This window comes from Parasteatoda tepidariorum, chromosome 7, assembly GCF_982258835.1.
Source record: "Parasteatoda tepidariorum strain Cologne lab strain chromosome 7, Ptep-v5.0, whole genome shotgun sequence".
In the NCBI taxonomy this organism is placed as follows: domain Eukaryota; kingdom Metazoa; phylum Arthropoda; class Arachnida; order Araneae; family Theridiidae; genus Parasteatoda; species Parasteatoda tepidariorum.
The window spans coordinates 84,536,099-84,556,931 of NC_141761.1; the positions used below are offsets into that span (position 1 = coordinate 84,536,099).

Below are 20,833 nucleotides of genomic sequence, written 5' to 3' on the forward strand. Positions count from 1 at the left end.
TTCTTTTTTCTGAGTAATAGACTTATGTTTTTTAATTTTTTGTCTTTTACTAATTACTAATATTTTCGAGAAAGAATGCATGCATACTTGAACTCCATGGAAATAATTAAATTAATTTAAGATAGAAGCATTTTTCTTATAAAAATAAGTGTACTTTTATGTATTGAAAAAAAATCTAAAAATTTAATGCATTTGATTTGAAAAAAAAAAAAAAAAACTTTTTTTTCCTTGCAGCTAAAAGAAATTGCATTCCTGAAACGAGTTTTTTTCTTGATATTCGTAAATGGGTACATGAAAATTTCCTTCAAACAATATATGATACTCATTCATAAGAAAAAAATCACTGAAGAATGAAAAATTATTGAGAAGATCTCATGAATCTAAGAAGTATTCCTTGCATTCCTAAATTGTAGATTTTATTTTTAAACCGTTTTTCGTTGCGAAAATATATCTTAAATTGCGTGATTCATTTTTTCCGGCATGATTTTTCTTAAAAATATTTCCTACGGTAAAATTCAAAACTTTTATTATTATTATTTTTTTTTTTTGAATCTTAAAGAATCGAAAGGGCCGCTGCTGTTCAACTTACTTTGTTTTACCACGCAAAAATTATAAGATTTAGAATTTTGAAATTATGGAGGTGCGTAGGAAAATGTACTCGAAGTACAATGCTATAAAAAAATTAACATTTGATTATTAATACCAAACTATTAAACGCTTGACTTGTAAGAAAAAACATCATGCGGGCAGCTCTACAAGCATCTAGAATGGAACTTCAGAATTAAAATTTTGACGTGCTGAAAGGGCAATTTACAATTATAAATCAAAAAACAAAAAAAATTTTTTTTTTCCAAATTCTAATTGGTTCAAAAGTTATTGCGGTTCAAAGTGCTTTTCTGGTGATTTTTTAATCACTTTTTTTGGTTTAATCTACGATTACTTATTGTTGTTGAAAATTTTCTCTCTCTAGAGATCATTTTATTAACTCACATTTGATTTGATACCATAAGTGATAAGTAAATTGATAAATAAAATAAAATAAGAGAAATCGATCCCATATTACAAGATATTAATTATAAGAATTACACTGAAGAGCCATTACATTATGGCCACCCTCCATCTATAACAATGGGCTCTCCCAGGTCTTCATGGTTTCTTGACCAGAAACAATGTTTTCATGGAGCACATTAGAACCCATAATCCTCATAGAACAATCCCTGACGTCTGTAAGCTACTTGAGCATAGTTGCAGACCAGGTTCACCCATTCATGGCAACAGTTTTTCCTGCGGGGGATGGTGTTTACCAACAGGACAATGCACCATGTCATAAGGGTCGAATCGTCATGGATTGGTTCGAGGAACATTCCAGTGACTTTCAAGTGACTTCACCCCCAAATTCACCTGACCTTAATCTAATAGAGCATTTGTGATCCTACTAGGAAAACCAAACTCGTGCTGCCACGCTACCCCCTCGCAATGTGAGGGAATTGCAGGACCAGTTTTTGGGCGCTTGGTACCAGATACCTCAGACTACCTATCAGCACCTTGTGGAATCAATGCCACGGCGGGTGCTAGCAGTTTTGAGGGCTAAAGGTGGTCCTACAGGCTATTAGCAGGGTGGTCATAATGTAATGGCTCTTCGGCGTGTATAGAAATTTTATAAAATCATAAATACCTCAAAAGAGCTGAAATCCGTTTGCAATTTAAATGTTATGCAATATAAGGTTATCATTATAGAGTGTTAACAACTTATATTATTTCTCATTTTTTACTCCTTATTGTGTCACGCATTCTATGTTCCTAAGTTTAATTTTTTTTCCCCAATTGATTATTTTGATTATTTTTCATATCCAAGTAATTGTTAATTTTGTTACGATTAGCATGTTAACAAAATGTTCTAACTCAAAATTATCATTATTATATATTTTATAAACAAAATTATCATTTCTTTTTTAAAAAAAATATAGAATTTTAAGGGGGGGGGTGAGAAACGAAGATTAATGAGAAGCTATACTTGTGAGATGAGATGACCCTGGTTCAAATCCCAGTGGTGCCTGGTCGATACAAGTTCTGTTACCGGCTAGCACCGTCCACAGCGCTGACTTAAAATATCCTCAGCATTAGACGGATCATGGGTTTGAATCTCCCTGCCATCTTTCTAACCTTGGGAGGTTTTCGTAGTTTTCCTCTGCACTAAGGGGTTGGGTTCATTCCTTATATTAAGCATTCCATAATCGTTGAACTACTTTGCTGGGATGCCAATCAATTCATATGCTTGGATGCGTGCCATTTGTTCGTTCACAGATTAGTTAGATCTCGGATACAATTTTTTTATGAAATTTTTCGTGCAATATTTACAGAATTAATCAAAATAGTAGAAACACTTCTACACTAACTCTATATAAACCTACCTAAATAGTTTTTGAATTACCTTGGCTTGATGCCAATTAATTCAAGGACTGGCATGCGTACCATTTGCTCTTTTTTAGATTAATATGATCTCGAATACAATTATTGTCGTAAACTTTCGCGCAAATTTTACAATAGTTAATCAAAATAATGGAAACACTTCAATACTAATTCTATGTAATTTTTTTCATTGGATTCGGATTTCTGACCCAAAAATGTAGGGGATAGCCAAAAATATAAGCTTTTTTTTCTAAAAAAAAGCCATAATTTAAAAATTTGATTTCTCAGAAACTGTTAGACTGATTTCACTCAAATTTTGTATTATGCCATGTAAAAATATATTCCTTAAAAATGATATAAAAATTGTGTACCTTACAATTCAAAATGTTTTTGACTAATTTTATAAAACTAATAAAAAATAATAAATATTTATTAAAAGTTATTTTTTGCATTGAGTTATTTTTGGATAAATGAATTTTATAACTGCTTGCAAAAAAATTTAAATTCGCTTAAAAAAATTTCGAGATATGCCGAAATATGCAAAAAGCCCAAACTTTCGACCGCTCTGCTGACAAAACTATTGGGACCATATTCCTCAGATTGCGGCTATGTTTTGAGGATCATAAATCCGAATCCGTCGAAAAAAAGGTATGTTTTATTTAGAGATAGTACGTTTTCGTGTCTGTTTACGTAATTTAAAATATCGTCTGCACTAATTAATTAGCATAGTTGAGGTTACCTATTATAATCATTAAGAATAAGTTCTAGAACGTGAAGAGCCGATTATTGGAACAAAAGTTATTAAGGGTGATCCGTTTTTTATTTTGCGCACTTTACATTAATTGAAAACATTAAGTAGGAATGCTTGTACGTTAAATGTTAAGTTAAAACCGTTATAATAGTTTTAAAAAAATACGACTAGCAATGCCTTTGCTCTGTACAAATAAAAGTTCTTTTTCAACTGCGGATTAGATTTAGAAAAAAGAACCAAATGAAGAAAAGAAAAAATTAGAATTCAACACACAGGGGAAAGGTAAACATTTCATATGGTTCCAGAGTTCTCGGAATGTCCTATTTAGTTCCTTTGCTCCTTGTTTAAGTATTTTCCTACCAATTCTTGGACTTTTCTAAGAATTCGGAAAAGGAAACTGCCGCTCAAAATCGAACCTTCCAGCAATCTCAAATCAAATTACCCGCCCCTTTCATGTTCCCAAGGGAAAAGAAGTAATGGGAGGAAATGGAAATTCTCTTGGAAATCAAATGATAAAAAATTCTTGTAAGATAAATTTTCGCATGAAACCGCATAAATGGGTTCTTGTGAGTAAATGAAATGCCATCTTAGCTCAACGGAAACGAAAATGCTGTATATAATCTTGTTCGGATATATAAATTTTATTTTTCAAAATGGGATTCGTATGTATACATATTTTTCCTTAAAAAGAGTTGTTGAAGATATCTTCTATTTGCTTTGAAGCTAAAAATGATGTAAATGATAAAGAAAGTCATTGAAATTTCGAAGTTTAAATTTGCACCCTTTAGCTTAAAAAAAAAAAAATTGAATTATATTTTAAATCCGATAAAATGTAAAATGGAAGATGATTTAAAAAAAACTATCGTAGTTTCAACTATATTATTTAATGCTTGCTTAAGCTTTTATAATATAAAATTTAGCTGAAAAGCATATATATTATTAAAAAAGAACTCCCAAGTAAAGTTCTGAAAGAGAATATATATATATATATATATTAAAAAGAAAATCATTTCTTTTTTTGACAGCATGTGCGCATGTAATAGCAAGTTACATGGTTGCAAATCAAAAATCAGGTTTAACAAGAAGTAAAAAAAAACAAACACATTTTTAGCTCGAATGAGTGCATTGTGAAAAATTTCGGACCAAGTTATGGTAGAAGGTACTGTCACTCAGGGTGTCGATACTTTTTACCATTATGGAACAAAAAATTTGACGTAGTCATAGTGTAAAATTACTGAATCACTTTAATTAAATAAATATTACTGTAAAATTTAAGGCGCAATATTTAACGTTAAAAATGGATTTAAATAGATTTTTGGGTAAATAGTTTTTTGGATGATACACTCAAATTGCTACCGTAATTTGCACTTTCTACCGTAGTTTGATCCGGAATTCTTATACACTTTGTATGGCGGAAATAAGCTTTCGCCTATTGTTATTGATGTTTTGTTGAAAGTATGAATATTTCAATTTTTATTAATTAATTGTTAAACTTTTGAAGTATTTTCTTTTAATATACTGCCATATTGTTTATTGTTATTTTAAAACTCTATTTTGCATTAGAGTTTACATCAATTCTATGCTTTTTATACCTTTTCAAATTCGATGTAAGCCGGTTAAAAAATGATGGAGTTAGTATGCCAGTACTTTTCAGTTATCTTGATGGGGAACTTCTACATAATCGGCCATTTGAAAATTTTAACGCATTTTTATAGTTTTTCTAAACAAATTCAAAAAGCAAATTTATTCAATTGCAGTCCCATTTGCACATAAAAACGCAAAGCATGTAAATTTGAAAAGAAAAATACATATTAAAGCCAAAGATTTATAATTCTGCGTGGTCTCTGGTCTACGTCTGGTTTTTGATGAAATGGATGCATATTTTTCGGCTTCTATTAAATATTCATTACTCTAATAATAATCATAATTAAAAAATGGTCTTCCATAATTATTCAATTTATAATCCGAGCTAAACATGTTTAACGCAACCTGTTAAATACGCAAACTATTTTCTAAAATATTTTATTCTTTTCTCAAAACATTTTATAACGTAAAGCGAGGAGAATTAAATTTACCGAGTAAAGATTTATAAACTTTATATAACTTTTCCTAGCCTTTATCCTGTTCGGTGGCAACATTTAGAGGCATGTTTCTTTTGAATTTCCGAATACAAATAAAAACTCCAGGACGAAGAGCCAAGCAATCTGGAAAAAAGCATGTTTGGAGGCGCAATGCACTAAAAATAGTTAAACCTAGATTTCTTAGTCCATGAATTTTAGATTAGCTCTAAGCCATTTCCAACAAAGAAAAGCAGATTCCCTCTGAGGAACGGCGGAGTTGTGGAATTTATGATTAGCAAGCGCGAAAGGGTTTCTAAATCACCGAAAAAATTGAATTGTTTCGTGAAAAAATCCGATGTAGAAATGGTCACAGAAGAGAAACAATATTTCTTTATATTAAATTGCTTGCCGCTTCTGAGGCAATTGTTTTAAACAAGAAATAAAATAAACTAAACACAAACAGAAAACGTATGGGAGTGGAAAAGTTTAAATTCTTGACAATCCTAATTCCCTTCTAAATTTTCTATTGTTTTAACGGAATTATACAACTAAGAGAAATACTTTAATACTAATTCAATTAAATACTTAAAAATGTACACGAATTTTGCTTATTTTTTAATCTCCAAGTTTTGGTGGGAAATTTGGCTCTCACGTGTTCTAAGTGATATTAGTCATTACAGTAATAACTGTTTCTACGCTTAGACTTTAATTTAGACTTAAGGAACACGATATATATGCCCGTTATCAAGAATTCGAGATGACATCAATCGCTACACATTGTTGGAATCTTGAGCACAAATTCAATTTCAACAATGCCAATATAATTTCAACACCAGTCACATCAGCTCATCTTGATATACTGGAATCTTGTTTTATTCATATATTTGCTGATTTCCTTGTTAACGACATTAGTTCCTGACGACCTCTTCTTAGCACGTGGAAATACATTTTACACTAATTCGCCCCTCTCTGCACTACCATTTTTCTTGTTCTGTTTTTCATCTTTTTTCTCTCTCGGCTATTGTGGTTTATCTAGTTTTGTTTTTCACCTTCATTTTTTCAGTTTTCGTTGGCAACTTTACTTCTTTTATTTCAAATTACTTTTGTTTCATCTCATTCAGGTCTGGCAAGTCTTGAAAGCTGGTCTTGAATCCATATATGTGTAAGTCTTTTATTTTGCCCATGATTCATTGAAGCACTCAGTATAATTATCATCATTAATATCGTGATAGTAGAGTTTAATCGTTTTATATTAACAGTGCAGCTCGTTTTCTTTTCCTGTTCAAAAATTACATAAATGTGACTGTTAATTATTATTGATATAAGTGTTTTTGACCTTCCGAATTATGGGGGAAAGTTCTAAGAAAAGAAAGAAAGGAACAGTTTTGGATATTAAAATGAAATGTTTTTAATGAAGAACGCTAGACCCCTGGGAGACATTAATTTAATTAACTAACATAACATTTCTGAAATTATAAAATGGAAATGAGGGCCGTGAAGGGAAAATTGACAAAAAAAATTTAACATTCTCAACGAAACAAAATTAAAAATTAATTAAATGTTATTATGTGACGATGAAAATATAGCTAAAAAAATATTAAATACTCATAAATAGGCGTTCAATAATCTAGAAAGCAGAATTTAAGATTGATATATTTTCCCTTCTTTTTTCTTTTCTTTTCGTTCCTTATTTTTTATAATTAATTATCTTTTTAATTTTTATTTCCTATAACCGTCGTAGTACAGCTGACCCAATTTTTTTGGGTTGACGACTACTAATGTTCAACTCCGTAGCCTAGTAATTTTGAACCCAATCAAGAAGACAAGGGAACTCCTGAATTAAGTATTGGTGCAAATTTGTCTTCATGGAGAACTTTTTGATTGAACTAACTCGCATTTGCGTGACATGGAGAAAAGAACCACGGGAACATCCCATGGTTAGCCTGTCAGCAAAGGGACTCTAATCTGTTATCCATCTACGGCTGAGGATATTTCACGTAAGCACATTGATTGGTGCAAGCCGGATACGGATTTGTATCGACCAGCCATCGCTGGCATTCAAACCAGGTTCACCTCATTGGAAGGCGAATGCTCTATCCCCTGACTCGTCACGGCTCATTTTTCTTATTTGTAACAAAATATACTCCGTATTGCGTTGTCAAATTTGTAAAGGTATAGTGACGCGATGATTATCTTATTGTTATAAGTTTGAGCATGAAATGATACAATTCAATAAGCTGAAGTCCCGCAGTTGCTCATTTACAGTTACCCGGTGGGAATCCGTGAACCTACGACACAGAGGCAAGGAACTTTACCCACGCTACTCTGTCACAAATGCCAGTTAATACGGTGTTTCATATTCACACATCACACAACTTAGTACAACAGGCTGAGAGAAACATCCATGTCTTGAGTGAGATTCGAACCCGTAACCATTGGCTTTGCAGTTAGGCACGCTGATCGCTCAGCCACTTCGTCGGATTATATGAAACTTCAGCTTCTTGAGGAGGTACGTCATTTACGTTGTGCTAGAATTGCACAATAGGCCATCGGCAAGGATTTAGAAAACATCCTTGATGATGATCCGAAGAGAGGCCATCACAATTATGATCATCCCGCAGAGGATTAATCGTTAAGACGACACAGTTCCTAGCAGATCACCGAAGTCAAACATCACTGGCTGCGGTCAGCATGCGGGTAGGTGATAACTTTGATCAGGCGGCATAAGGACCGAGGGTGCGCGGTATGCAGTGTCAGTCCTCGCTGAACTATTCTACCGTAAAGTGCTCGACATCGTGCGTGGGTCGTCGAAGTACCAAAGCGGAGGAGCCATCCTCTCAGCAGAGGATCATAATTGTTGTACTCGTATATATTTACGTCATAGAGCTTCACAATGGGCTATTTGGGAAACATCCCTAGGGTGATCAGAAAACATGCCATCCCAATTGTGATTCTCTGCAGAGATGGTAGCACCTGCACTTCGGTACCTTGATCCCTTTGCACCTTGAACAGAGTGATCACCCACCCGGCAGCCAGTCATGCTTGACTTCGGTGATCTGCTTGAAACTGTGTCTTAACGATCAGTCCACTGAAGGACGATCAAAATTGTGACGGCATGTTTTTGGATCCTCCTCAAGAATGTTTTCTAGACCTTCTCCGATAGCCCATTGTGCAGCTCTAGTGCGGTACCTACTTGGTACCGCCAGGGTCTGATTATCGCCTCGGCCCAATATGCATAGGCCTAGGGCCCACACTTTCTGGGGGGCCTCCAAAATTAGTAAAAAGTCCACAATATTACATTAAAAAAATACTGAAACAAACAGTTTATCTCAAAAAAGACATTTTTATTTCAAATTTTCTCTATATTGTGATAAACCAAACTCGTGTAAACATTGCACTAATCAATTTCGAAAGTAGAGCTGAATTTTAATTGGTGCAATTTTTATTCCAAGGGCTTAAACAAATGCAACGAGAATGCATATTCCCAAAGTCTTTTATAAATGATTAGTGTCAACAAGAACTTAACAAATATGTAAAGCCGTAGATGGAAGGCTGCAATCTTTAAAATAATTAAGCTAATAGCAAAAATCACTGATTTCAATTGTTTGTGGTCACCAAACTATTTTTATTTTCATTTAACATTGTTTCGTTGTTTTATATTTTGCTTTAATAATTACATGTTTAAACTTTATCTTAGAAAAATAATCTTCAATTGTCTACTTTCAAAATTTTATAGAATGCTTCTCTTGAATCATGCAGTTCAATAGATTATTTTTATAGTTAGGACTACTCTTCAGAAATTTAATTTCAAAATATTTTGTTAAGGGTCCCGAAAATTTTGTGGGCCTTGGGCCTGAATTTGTCTTGATCGGTCTCGGGGTACCGCACTAGAACCTGTTACCTACTTGGAGAACTAAAATCTACTAGGTACCTACCTAGGTATCTCCAGGATCTTATACCTATTTGCAAAGAGTTTTTTTAATCATTGTTCACATTTTATAAATGAGTAAGGACTGTTGTAAGTGACTATCATATATATAAATGAGTATTTTTAGACAGATTTTTAAAATATATTTTAATTATTATTTATCATGTAAATTTAATAAGATTTAAATTTTATAAATTTACCATGCAAATTAATACAAATTTAACCTTATTGTGTAAAAACATGACTGTCTGTACACTGTAAAAAAATTTCAGATCAAATTACCATCAAGCACCAGAACTCAAGGTGCCGGTACTTTTTATCATAAAATCCAATTTTACCGGAACATGTTACAGAACGAAAAATCTGATATACTGTAATTTTCACAGCAATTATTACCGTAAAATCACTGAATCACATTGTTTAAATAAATATTACTGTAATAATTACTGTATAATATTAATAGTAAAATGGATTTTACGGTAAAATGCATTTTACCGTATAAGTTTCTACTTCCTAATAAATATATATTTTTAGTCACCACAAATATGCATTTTCCATTGCTATTCGAATAAATCTCTCAGTGGAGGCTATACCATATCATGGGAGAAACTTTTCATGGTAAATTCTGATTCAAATCCCCAGGTATTTAAAAGTTTAAACTTAAGAAAAAAGTGAATTCATGTAAACCTAATGTCTAAACTTTCAAATATCGAAAAAAATATTTTTGAAATAACAAAATATGCAAACAAACTATTACAGGATAACTTTCCCATAGTAGGGGAGAGTGGGGCCAATTGTAACATTTTTTACTGAACTATTTTTAACTAACAAAAAATCCAATATATTATTAGTATTAATTGACAGGCGAGTAAAGTAGACTGTTCTCTACTAGAAAAAAAAACCTTATTTTAAATGTTATTATATTAGTTATTATATTAGTTTCTAATTTTTGACAGTCGTGCACTTGTTACAATTGTCCCCACTTACGGAGTCAATTGTAACAGTTCATAAATTCAACTAAAACATAGTTAATTATACATATTATCATAGTTGTGATATATTTTTTCATTGATCAAAATAGTAGTGATATATTAGGAGTAAAAATAATAATGAGCAGAGACCTAAAGGGTTAAACTTTTAAGTTTAAGGGGTTAAAAAATTTAATGCATGCTGTGAAAGGTGACAAATAAAATAATGCACATGCAACATATTATAAATGATACAGGAAATTATTGGTGGTTCTTAAAGAGTTAAGTAATGGTTTGTAAACATAAGATTAATTATTTTCAGCTGTTACAATCGTCCCTTTACTTATTGTTACAATCGTCCCCAAGACGCCATTTCAGCTTCATTTGTTAAAAACAATGCTAGTTAATTAACAAAACTAATTTTTTTTTTTAAATGTTAATTAAGGTGTCCACTTACATATTCGGTTAATAATTTTCATTTCTTTAAACAAAATTACTTTGTTACAATATAATATTCTAATACCAAAAAAAGTACTTACGTAGCGTGAAAATATCTTTTGTGATGTAACTCTTTCAAAAGTACATAAAAATGGCTGCCAGCAGGGGTGTACATGTAGATTTATTAAATACACCTTGTGCGCCACCTAGGAACCAAATCTAGAACCCGAGATTCGAAATTTTTGCTCTGTTACAATCGTACCCTGTTACAATTGACCCCACTCTCCCCTATAATTCTGTCATAATCTGATTGACTTTTGATAATTTGAGAAAAATTAGCATTTGAAATTCCATGGTTTGATCTAGGGTTACCTCAACTCACTTTTTCTAATTTTTTTTTAAAAATTACTTACGCAGGAGATCTAAATTTATTTATTTATATAAATCTAAATACATCGATCATCTACTTTGGAATATACATTTCGTTTAAAATGAATATTAACTCTCATAACCCTAACTAGAAACGTAATACTTCTTTTAAGACTTCTGGTAAAATTGATTTTTCTTCTCATATTTAAAATTAGAAATTAGTTTTATATTTTTTTCTTTTTGTTGCAACTTCGAACAGATATTCTAGCACTGTGATTTAAGATACAGTACTTAGCTGTGTTTGTATTACATTTACTACTATTAATAAATTGTTACAATTGTATAAAATTCGTTACGAAGATTAACATATAAAATTCGAACATATAAAATTCGTTACGAAGAGCTTTTCCCTTGGTATAGCGTCCTTTTAAGATGAAACCGGTGATGTTTCTGAAAATATAATGATAAGGTATAAGAAAAATAAAATGTAATTCAACGAAGCTAAAAATAGTTTTCCTAAATATGAATTATAACACTGCATATTTTCCGAAAATAATTTAGAAATTTCAATTTATTAAAGACAATCATTTCGGAAATTATAAAATTTTACTTTAAGAATTACTCATATTTACTACCAAGAATAAAGAGTTTAAATAACAATTTCAAAAAACTTCTTTAATTAGTATATATATTTCTTATTAATTCTTTTTATAATTTTTATTAATTCTTTTTATAATTCTTATTAATTATTTTTATAATTCTCATCAATTCCTATTATTTCTTATTAATTCTTATTATATTCTTTGTAAATTAATATGAAAAGTTCTCATATCCGTAAAGATACTTCATATAAAACTTTTAATATAAAAAACTTCCGAAGTTAAACATAATAAATTAATAATAAGGAAAGAGTTAGACGAAAATTTAAAATTTCTCGTCTGTATTGTTTCCTCGTAATATTCCAAAAATAAACAGATGTTGTGAATTAGTTTAACAAGCAATAAAATTCTCAGTATTGAGATTAATTAATCTAGTGTTTAGTAAGAGCCTATCTCAGCACAATTCATTCCAATTATCGTAAACATACAATTACTAGAGGAGAAAATTGAACAAGCAGATATTGATAATTATATTTAATGAACATATTCAAAAGTGAAAATTGTTTATCCCTAATTCAATATTATCTTTAGAATAATTGCAATGCTAATATTGTAAAATAAATTAACATTACCTGAGTAACAGATAATTAAGTAAATTAATATAACGATTTAATCATATTTACGAAGTATCTTTAGAATAGGATTTTCAAATATAATAAAATCACAATAAAAAAAATTCATGTCGTTGAATTTTAAAAGAATTATAACTCCAATCTAGTGCGTAAATTAGTTATTCCATCATGTATTTAGAAGTATACATTCTTTTTTATAAACGAATGATAACTCTCATAACCCTAACTTGAGACGTATTTTCTAAAGAATTATTGAAAAAAGAAATTTTTCTTTTCATATTTACAATTAGAAATTAGTTTTACATTGTATGTGTACTGTTTCTTACAACTTGTAAAATAAATGCATGCACTGTGGTTTCAGTTACCGTATTTACTCTTAATGATTTAAAATTAAGCCTATTAATAAATTATTATGTTTGAAATGCTTATCAGGTAATCACTGCCCATAATAAGCATTTTTAAAATATGTGCTATATACTATATGCAGCTGTGAATATACTAAACAAGAAAAAAATACTAATTATTTTGAAAATATTTCATGTGAAGAATGAAATATTTAATATTATGAATTTGTTCTTGGTGTAAGTAAATATAATGCTGAATATGTTGCAAATAAATGAGAAAGAAAAAAGATGAATTATGGTTTTTTTTTAAAAAAAAACGAAAAAAGAAAAACGATTATAAGCGTTGCGAATAATTATCAGAGAAATAAAATTCTTTATTCTTGAATTTAGTTATTTTGTTCTGAATTGAAAAGCTCGATGAATTTTTTATAAATGGATATTCTTTTCATAATTTATTCAATATATTGTTATTGAAATTCTTTTTTAAACTTTACTGTCTTTTTTATTGCCATTTTTTGCATTAATAAGTTCATATAAACAACCGATATATTAAATAAGCTATGGATTATTGGTTGGGTATAGATAGAATTATCATTGGTTAATTGCCGGGATAGCCTGGTCGGTAGGGCACTGGACCTATGTCCGAGAGTTCGTGGGTTCGAAACCCGTCGGCCGAACTGTAGTAAAGTGACTGACGCACGCTATATCTGTCGAGTCGCGAAAGTCCTCCATGTTCCCGTTACAAATCAATACCTCTGGGGGTACTGGATTGGAGATCGATCGTTCTCTGATTCAGGTCAAAATTACGATCTGTGGATGAATGAATGGTTGTATGAATGGGTTTGCCCTATAAACGGGTGCGACGTATGGTTTGCAGAAGTCGAATTCTTGGCCATAGATGGCGCCACTAGAAAACAAGAACAATCGCACCCCCTCTGCCTAAACAGGCGTCAACAACAACATCATTGGTTAAAAAAATATCAACTTCCGGAACTTCCTTAATTTATAAGATTTCGAGGAACACCTTTTGGGAACTGATGCTTAGGATACTTTTCAATTTAAGACATTCGCCAATTTACAAGCATTTACGTCAGACAATCAATGAGCATCACAGCAAAATTAAAAAAATTTGCATTATATTTTCAGAAAATTACAAAGAATTTGAAAATCATCTAACTTAAATACTTAACGTAAGTTCTTAATTTTAATGCTACAGTTAAATCTGTACTCCTATATGGCAGCGAGTCATAGAGGCTCTAAAAGCAACAACAACAAAATAAATAAATAAATAAAAACTAGACACTTTTCAAACTAAATGCCTCAGGCGAAGTTTAAAGATATACAACTCAAATAAATTCACAAACTCAGTTATAAATCAAAAATTAAACCCATCACAATAGAAATGAAAAGCAAATATAGTCTTGGATCAGACACAGGTTTAGAATGTCCCCAAAAGATTCAACTAGAAAAAATTTGACCTTGGCGCCAAATGGAAAACGGAAAAGAGGCCAGTCGAAACTAATCAACAGACAAATGATAGTAGGGAAACATCCTGGGTTGGTCCAGTTGGCAGAGTGCAAGGGAAGCAATTCTTGACCAGCAGGGATAGAAAGCCAAACTTATGGCCTCATTAGCTACTTGGCGTAAAGAGAATTAAGTCAAGTAAGTCAAGACGTCAGAGTTTAATTGATTGTTGCGAAAGTCATATTAGAAGAATTTCAGAACAGAATTATATATTTATTCATTATTAATGTTTTGTAGCCATTAATTTTGCGTAGTACATCATAATTTTCGTAAATCAGATACTGATTGAAAACATGGATATTTTGTTACGAATTTTTCCCCTAGAAATATAAAAACGTCCGAAACGAACAACCTCTTCGATTCTAATTCACACAATCGAGACTAAAATTACTTTTATCTTAAAATCAAATTACTTAGTTTTATAAAAAGAAAAAAACTATCAAAGTTAACTAAATAGTTATCATTTGATTTATCAATTAGATAAGCATGAAACTATTAAAGCACTAAATAAACAGAATTTATCAAAATAATATTTGTACAGTTAGGTACAATAAAAATAATATGACCAATATTTCTCCAAAAGTGGCAAGTTATTACCCGAAAGGTGGGTTAATTATTATTAGTCACTTGATTAATAGATTAATCAAAATTTTTACTCATTCCTGGGAAGTGATTATTTGAATAAATCAACTATTATTCAATATATACTTATATATACCCTGCGTGCAAATTAATTCATATATCCTTCATTAAGAGGTATACATTAATTTTTAAATGATCCATATGAGCATCAACTCATATAAAATATGACCCTAATTGGAGAATACTTCTTTCACGACTTTAAAGAAAGGAATTTTTTTTTTTTCATTTTTGAAATTAGAAATTAGTTCTGCAAAGTGTAAATACTGTTTGTCACAACTTAAAAGTTAATAACAGCAATGTGGCTTAAAGTATATTACATTTACAACATCTGACAAAGCAAGCTTCGATCAGAATTTTAACAAACAGCATTTGTAGTGCATAGGATGTTCCGTAATTACCATCCTTAATTTATATTTTTAGAATCCTAGTAAAAAGAGAAGTCAAAGAAATATTTTGCATAATGGGTTAAGGGTATAATGGTTTGCATAATCGGATGTATCACTATTGACGAAAAAGGGACAAAAAAAACATCAAAAACAGTTTGATAAAACTAGATGGAGTATCTAACACTCATAATCGTAAGCCCTCTATTTCCTGTGGCAATCAAACACGCTTTGATAATTTCAGCCTCTCTTTCCTTAATTTGCTTCCTTAAATATCATACCAATTTAACTTCATTTTAGAAAAAAGTATTCTGAAAATATATAATTATGGGTGGTCATTACGAAACTCCGAATATAGATTGTAAGACTTACAGGCTAATATAGCATATTAACTTGCACACACGATTTCCATTGAAAAATCGATAACCTAAGCGAATATTAATCTTAAATGTAACTTCTTCCTCCACATCATGGCACTTTTATTATTTTCTTTCCTGAAGCAGATATGTATGTATTTTTTCAAGCAAGTATATTCTACACAACTTTCCCTTTAAACCACTAAAGAAGATCAGGTTGCCTAAATTATGCAGCTTTTTGTGCGAGCTGCTCGACAGTTGGATTTCGCACACCCTGTCCTGTAAATAAACTAGTAGTTCTCTACCCTGTCAGAAGCAAGGATCCATTTATAATTTTTCCGGAACTCAGTCTCTAAGTCAAACAACAACATGCGTAAATGATTTTTATGTTATATACTAAAAGTCGCATGCACGACAATTTAAATATTACAATAGATTAATGCAAATTAACCAACAAAATTTTAGCTTATCATTTAATTAACTAAAACTTTTAAAACAAAATCAAAGCAATCTTACATCCAACTGCAATTACATTATGCTGCAAAATTTTTATAATCAAATCTTATGAAAAAATGTGGAGTTATTAAAGCAGAGAGCGTAAAAGAACGTCACTAATAAAAGTTTGTAAATGTACTTGTCTCTCCATATACCTGACAGTAAAATACGCATCCTGTCTTTCTTATTTATGCGAATTTCAATCTTAGCTTGTAGGAAATTGTTTTCGAAAGGGCATATATCACGGGTTCGGGTCCGGTAAGACTGAGTTTTATGGTTAAAATTTTCTCCGTTTAACAACATTATCTTTCCCGAAGACATTATCTTTCCCGCAATCTACGTAAGCGAAATAAACAAAAGTTTAACATGACAAAAAGTATGCGAGGGAAATTGTTTCATAAGATCAACTACGCTGCTTAGCTTTATTCAACCTGCTAAGATTTTGTCTAACAGCCCAATGCTGCACAGTTATTAAAAAATCTATGAATAGCGGGAAAATCAAAGTACATTTTTTTATTTTTACTTTTCTTCGTACTCGATTGCTAAAGATAAAATTTCAAAATTTGTTTTTCTTTCAATTTTTTTTGAGTTTTTAATTTTTAATATTAATTAGAAATGTTGGAGAAAAAAACATTTTCAGTGGAACACCTATTGAAAGCAGCTGATTAAGGAAGTGGAAACTTTCTTCGATAATATAGATAAAAAAAATCTAGAAAATTGTAAATTTTGATTAGAAAGATAAACTTTTTTCATTTCTATTGTAAATTTTGAGTTTCAATATTAATAAAAAATATGAAATGTTGAAGAAAAACACAAATGACAAAAACTTTTATAATTTAAGGTTTTATTATTGAGAAGAAAAGAAACAATAATTTACTTATTCCGAAACTTATATATAATTATATTAAGTGTCAAAAATTACGTAGGCTTACAATTTAAAATTTGCTGTCGAATCGAATAATGTTGTGATATTACGATTATTTAAGTAAATACAAGGTCTTAAAAATCATTTTCTAAAAGAAAATTAACGCAAAATAACATAGTGTAGGTAGACCCAACTTTGGCCCAACTATTAGTAAAAGATGTATCATTTTTAAAGTATCAAGACAATTTCTAATTAAAAAAAAAGCTTAAGAGGCATTAATTTTGCTTTGGGGAATTCATAAAGCATTGTTATGGTTGTGCAAGAGATATTGTATACATTGTATATATCAGTACAAAGTACAGCATTTTTAAATTTATAAGCCTTTAGCAGCATACTGGAGAAGTAAAAATTAAAGTATGAAAGCAATATTACGAAATATTTCATAAAATAACGTGACATTAAATATTTTCTCTGCTTTGTTTTAAAATATTTCCATTATTTACAGAAAAACATATTTTTTAAAATTTTTACTTTTTCATTAATTTCAATTTTTATTTATTTATCAATTTTAATTTATTTAGTTTTTTTTTTATTTAAAGTAGCTTCCAAGAATACTTCGAAGACTACTTGTAGAAGTTTCATAAAATAACGTGTCAGTAATTTTTTTCGATGTTTTGTTACAAATTATTTTCATCTTTTTAAAGAAAAATATTTTTTTCATTATTTATTAACTTCTATTCATTTTTTCAATTCACTTTTTTTCATTACCACAATGGTTAACAAATTAAGTGATTTAAAAGAAGGTTCAGGTTGCAAGCATTCATTTAATTATCTATAACTATATTATTGCCACTTTTTTCAGATCATTTCGTTAAAAAAAAATGTCATTTTTGTTTAAAAAAAATTGATAAAAAGGTAAAAGAAAAAGCTCTAAGCATGCAATATTTTAAAACTCTCAATTTTTCAATAAATGCTCTACACAAAACAGATTTATAACAAATAGTAAATATGAAAAGGCCATCAATAACATTTTCTATTTTAATGGCATAAATTTTAAAAAAATTGTGAAAAAATTCGGGCCAAGACGCTTCTTAATGATAGTACATTATTTTTGACAAATTAAGTGACAATTTCATACATATATTTTTTCGTAACTTAAAAAATATTTCTTTTTTTTTCTCGTATTGTATTAAGTGCTCAGAATATATAAATGTTTCAATTACACGCAAACTAAAATTTATAAAACAAGGAATGCTGCGCAAATTTTGAGAGTGAGATAAAATTTTGACAAACATAAAGCAAAATGCATTTAATGTAAGAGTTTAACTATATTTTTTTTGTTGTAAATATAAGTAAAAGACCATAATATTTTTTTAAACGATACAGTTCATGACGCAAATTTCAATTTAAAAAATTCAAATAAATAATAAATAATTTTAAAAAATATCAATTTCATATTAAAACCATTTTGAATGATTGTTTTAAACTCTAAAGCAATGTCTCAATTTTAATTTTCATTGTATTGTTTTTCGATGTTTACACTTTGTAAAAGTTCTATCTTCAGAAATTTTTGGTTACAAATCACGCGTTCAAAATTAAGAAATGCGACTAAAATGCTAATTAAATTACCTGCATTTGTTTAGCTGTTTTTCCATGAACCAGATTTAGAATTCGATGATTCTTTGCTATTACAAGCGAGGAAGAAAGTGGCAATTAAAATCGCTTTCAGGTAAGAAATCATTTTTTTTTAGTTCCTAAAAAAATATTCTTCAACAATTGTTTTGAACTCTAAAATGATGTCTCAGTTTTAGTTTTTACTGTAATAATTTTGATGCTTACACTTTATAAAAAGTTCTTTTTTGAGAAATTTTTTATTTATACTTAAATCAAACGTTTAAAACTAAGAAATGCAATAAAAATGCTGATTAAATTACCTGCATTTGTTCAGCGGTTTTCCATAGTCCGGATTTAGAATTAGATGATTCTTTGCTATTGGACGCGAGGAAGAAAGTGGCAATTAAAATCGTTTTCAAGTAAGAAATAATTCTTTTTAGTTCCTAAAAAAATATTCTTCAACAATTGTTTTGAACTCTAAAATGATGTCTAAGTGTTAATTTTTACTGTAATAAGTTTGATGTTTACACTTTATAAAAAGTTCTTTTTTAAGAAATTGTTAATTTATATTTAAATCAAACGTTTAAAACTTAGAAATGTCATAAAAAGGCTGATTAAATTACCTGCATTTGTTCAGCGGTTTTCCATAGTCCGGATTTAGAATTCGATGATTCCTCGCTATTACATGAGAGAAAGAAAGCGGTAATTAAAATCGTTTTCAGGTAAGAAATCATTTTATTTTTTAGTTTGTTAAAGGAATATTCTCCGCTTTCTAGAAAGTGAGAGCTATATCCCAGAAATGCGAAACTTTCGATCCGCGGAAGAGTTAAATAAGCGCTCCCATATTCTAAAGAACACGCCCCCTAGCGCAAATTCTGTGCCGTTGAATAATATACATCGCATCAAAATGCTATAGGCTTAGAGAATAAGTAATATAAAATATTCCGAGATGAAATTCTATGTGACATATTCACGAAATATTTTAAATATTCTTTAGTTAATTCTAAAAATAATAATAACATTTAAAAAAAGATTACGAACACACAAGTAAAATGAATCAATGAATAATAATTTGTAAAGCTTTTAACGCTTTACAAATTATTATTCATTGATTCATTTTACTTGTGTGTTCGTAATAATGTATTTTTAAAATCTGTAATGAAAAAATTTAAACAATCTAGGATTTTGTCATGAATTAATTTATTGGATTAAAACAATATTTTAATATATCAAAGTTTCTAACTATATAAATAAAAAATATAATAAAAGGAATTAAAAATTTTAAAAACTATATTTTTCAATAGATTAATTTTGTTCTTGTGAGGCCTAAAACGAAATACATAGGTGCATCACTTACGAAAGACGTGGAGGGAAAGTGTAATGGTTTAGAATGAAAGTAATGACCCTAATTCCTTTTCGTTTCGGGTGGAGAGAAAAAATCTGACAAATACCATTATTTATCTTGTGTTAAATAATATACCTTAGTGTTAAAATTTTAGTTCGTTATTTCCTTTTTGTTTAGCTTTGAATTTGTTAATGTTTTATTTTATTTATAAAAAATTGGGCACCTGGGCCGCGCAAGTTTGTTAATGTCAGAAAACAGTCGAAATTTCAATTGGCGATACATTTTGCTTGCAACATTTAGGAAACAACTGTAACTTGTACTATCATCAGATTGAAAACTCCAGTTGAAACTTAAATAATCTAACTACTTGTAATGTAGCTAAAATTTTGAATGATTTTTTAATTCGTAATTAATGGCGATCAATTCTGTTTGCAGTTATCAAAAAGCATTTAAAACTCTTATTGTCATCAAACACAGAGTACGAGTTAAAAGTCAAGCAATTCTAGATAGTCAGGCAAAAATTTTCCGTTATTGATAACATTGATAAATAAATTTTAAAAATTGCGGATATCTTAGTATCCAATACATTTTCAACGGCAATTAAAATGAACGGCAAATCTAACAAAACTTAGCAGAACTGTAAATGCCAAAATCTGTTTGGTTACCGGTTAAAACGAGATGAGTTGAAATTTGAGCAACACTTTTAAGTAAAAAATAATAAATATTTTTAAAAACCATTTTTTGCGTGGTATGAATTATGGTTAAATTTTATTGTTGTGTGCAAATTTTTTTTTATTTGCTTAATAAAATCTCGAGATATGAAAGCAATATTAACATTAAAAGGGTCCACAATTTTGACTGCTCTCCTAGTCAAATTATCGGGACCATATTTCCCGGATTGCGGCTCACTATATTTTGGGGAAAGGATTAGGATACCAAATTGGTCGCGAAAAATATGTATGCATTATTCAGAGAAAGTACTTTTTGTGTTTAATTTCGTATCGTAAATAGTCGTCTGCACTATGTAACTAGCATAGTTGAGTCACCCTTTGAACCATTAAGACTGAGTCCTAGTACGTGAAAATCCAATCATTAAATTAAAAATTATTCT

At 29.8% G+C, this 20,833-nt stretch overlaps 1 protein-coding gene across 2 annotated transcripts in view; it reads right to left on the minus strand.

Moving 5' to 3' along the window:
- Positions 1-19,228, minus strand: part of spab (space blanket) — a 49,288-nt gene extending 30,060 nt beyond the window's left edge. Inside the window, exon 1 of one of the 2 annotated variants that reach the window (XM_043047197.3) lies at positions 19,001-19,228. In XM_043047197.3, the coding sequence (XP_042903131.1) occupies positions 19,001-19,111 (111 nt within the window). In that variant the 5' untranslated portion in view covers positions 19,112-19,228. Of the gene's footprint in view, positions 1-18,697; positions 18,805-19,000 lie in introns of those variants that run through there. The other variant, XM_043047198.3, reaches the window with a different exon arrangement.
- Between the last annotated feature and the right edge of the window lie 1,605 nt (positions 19,229-20,833).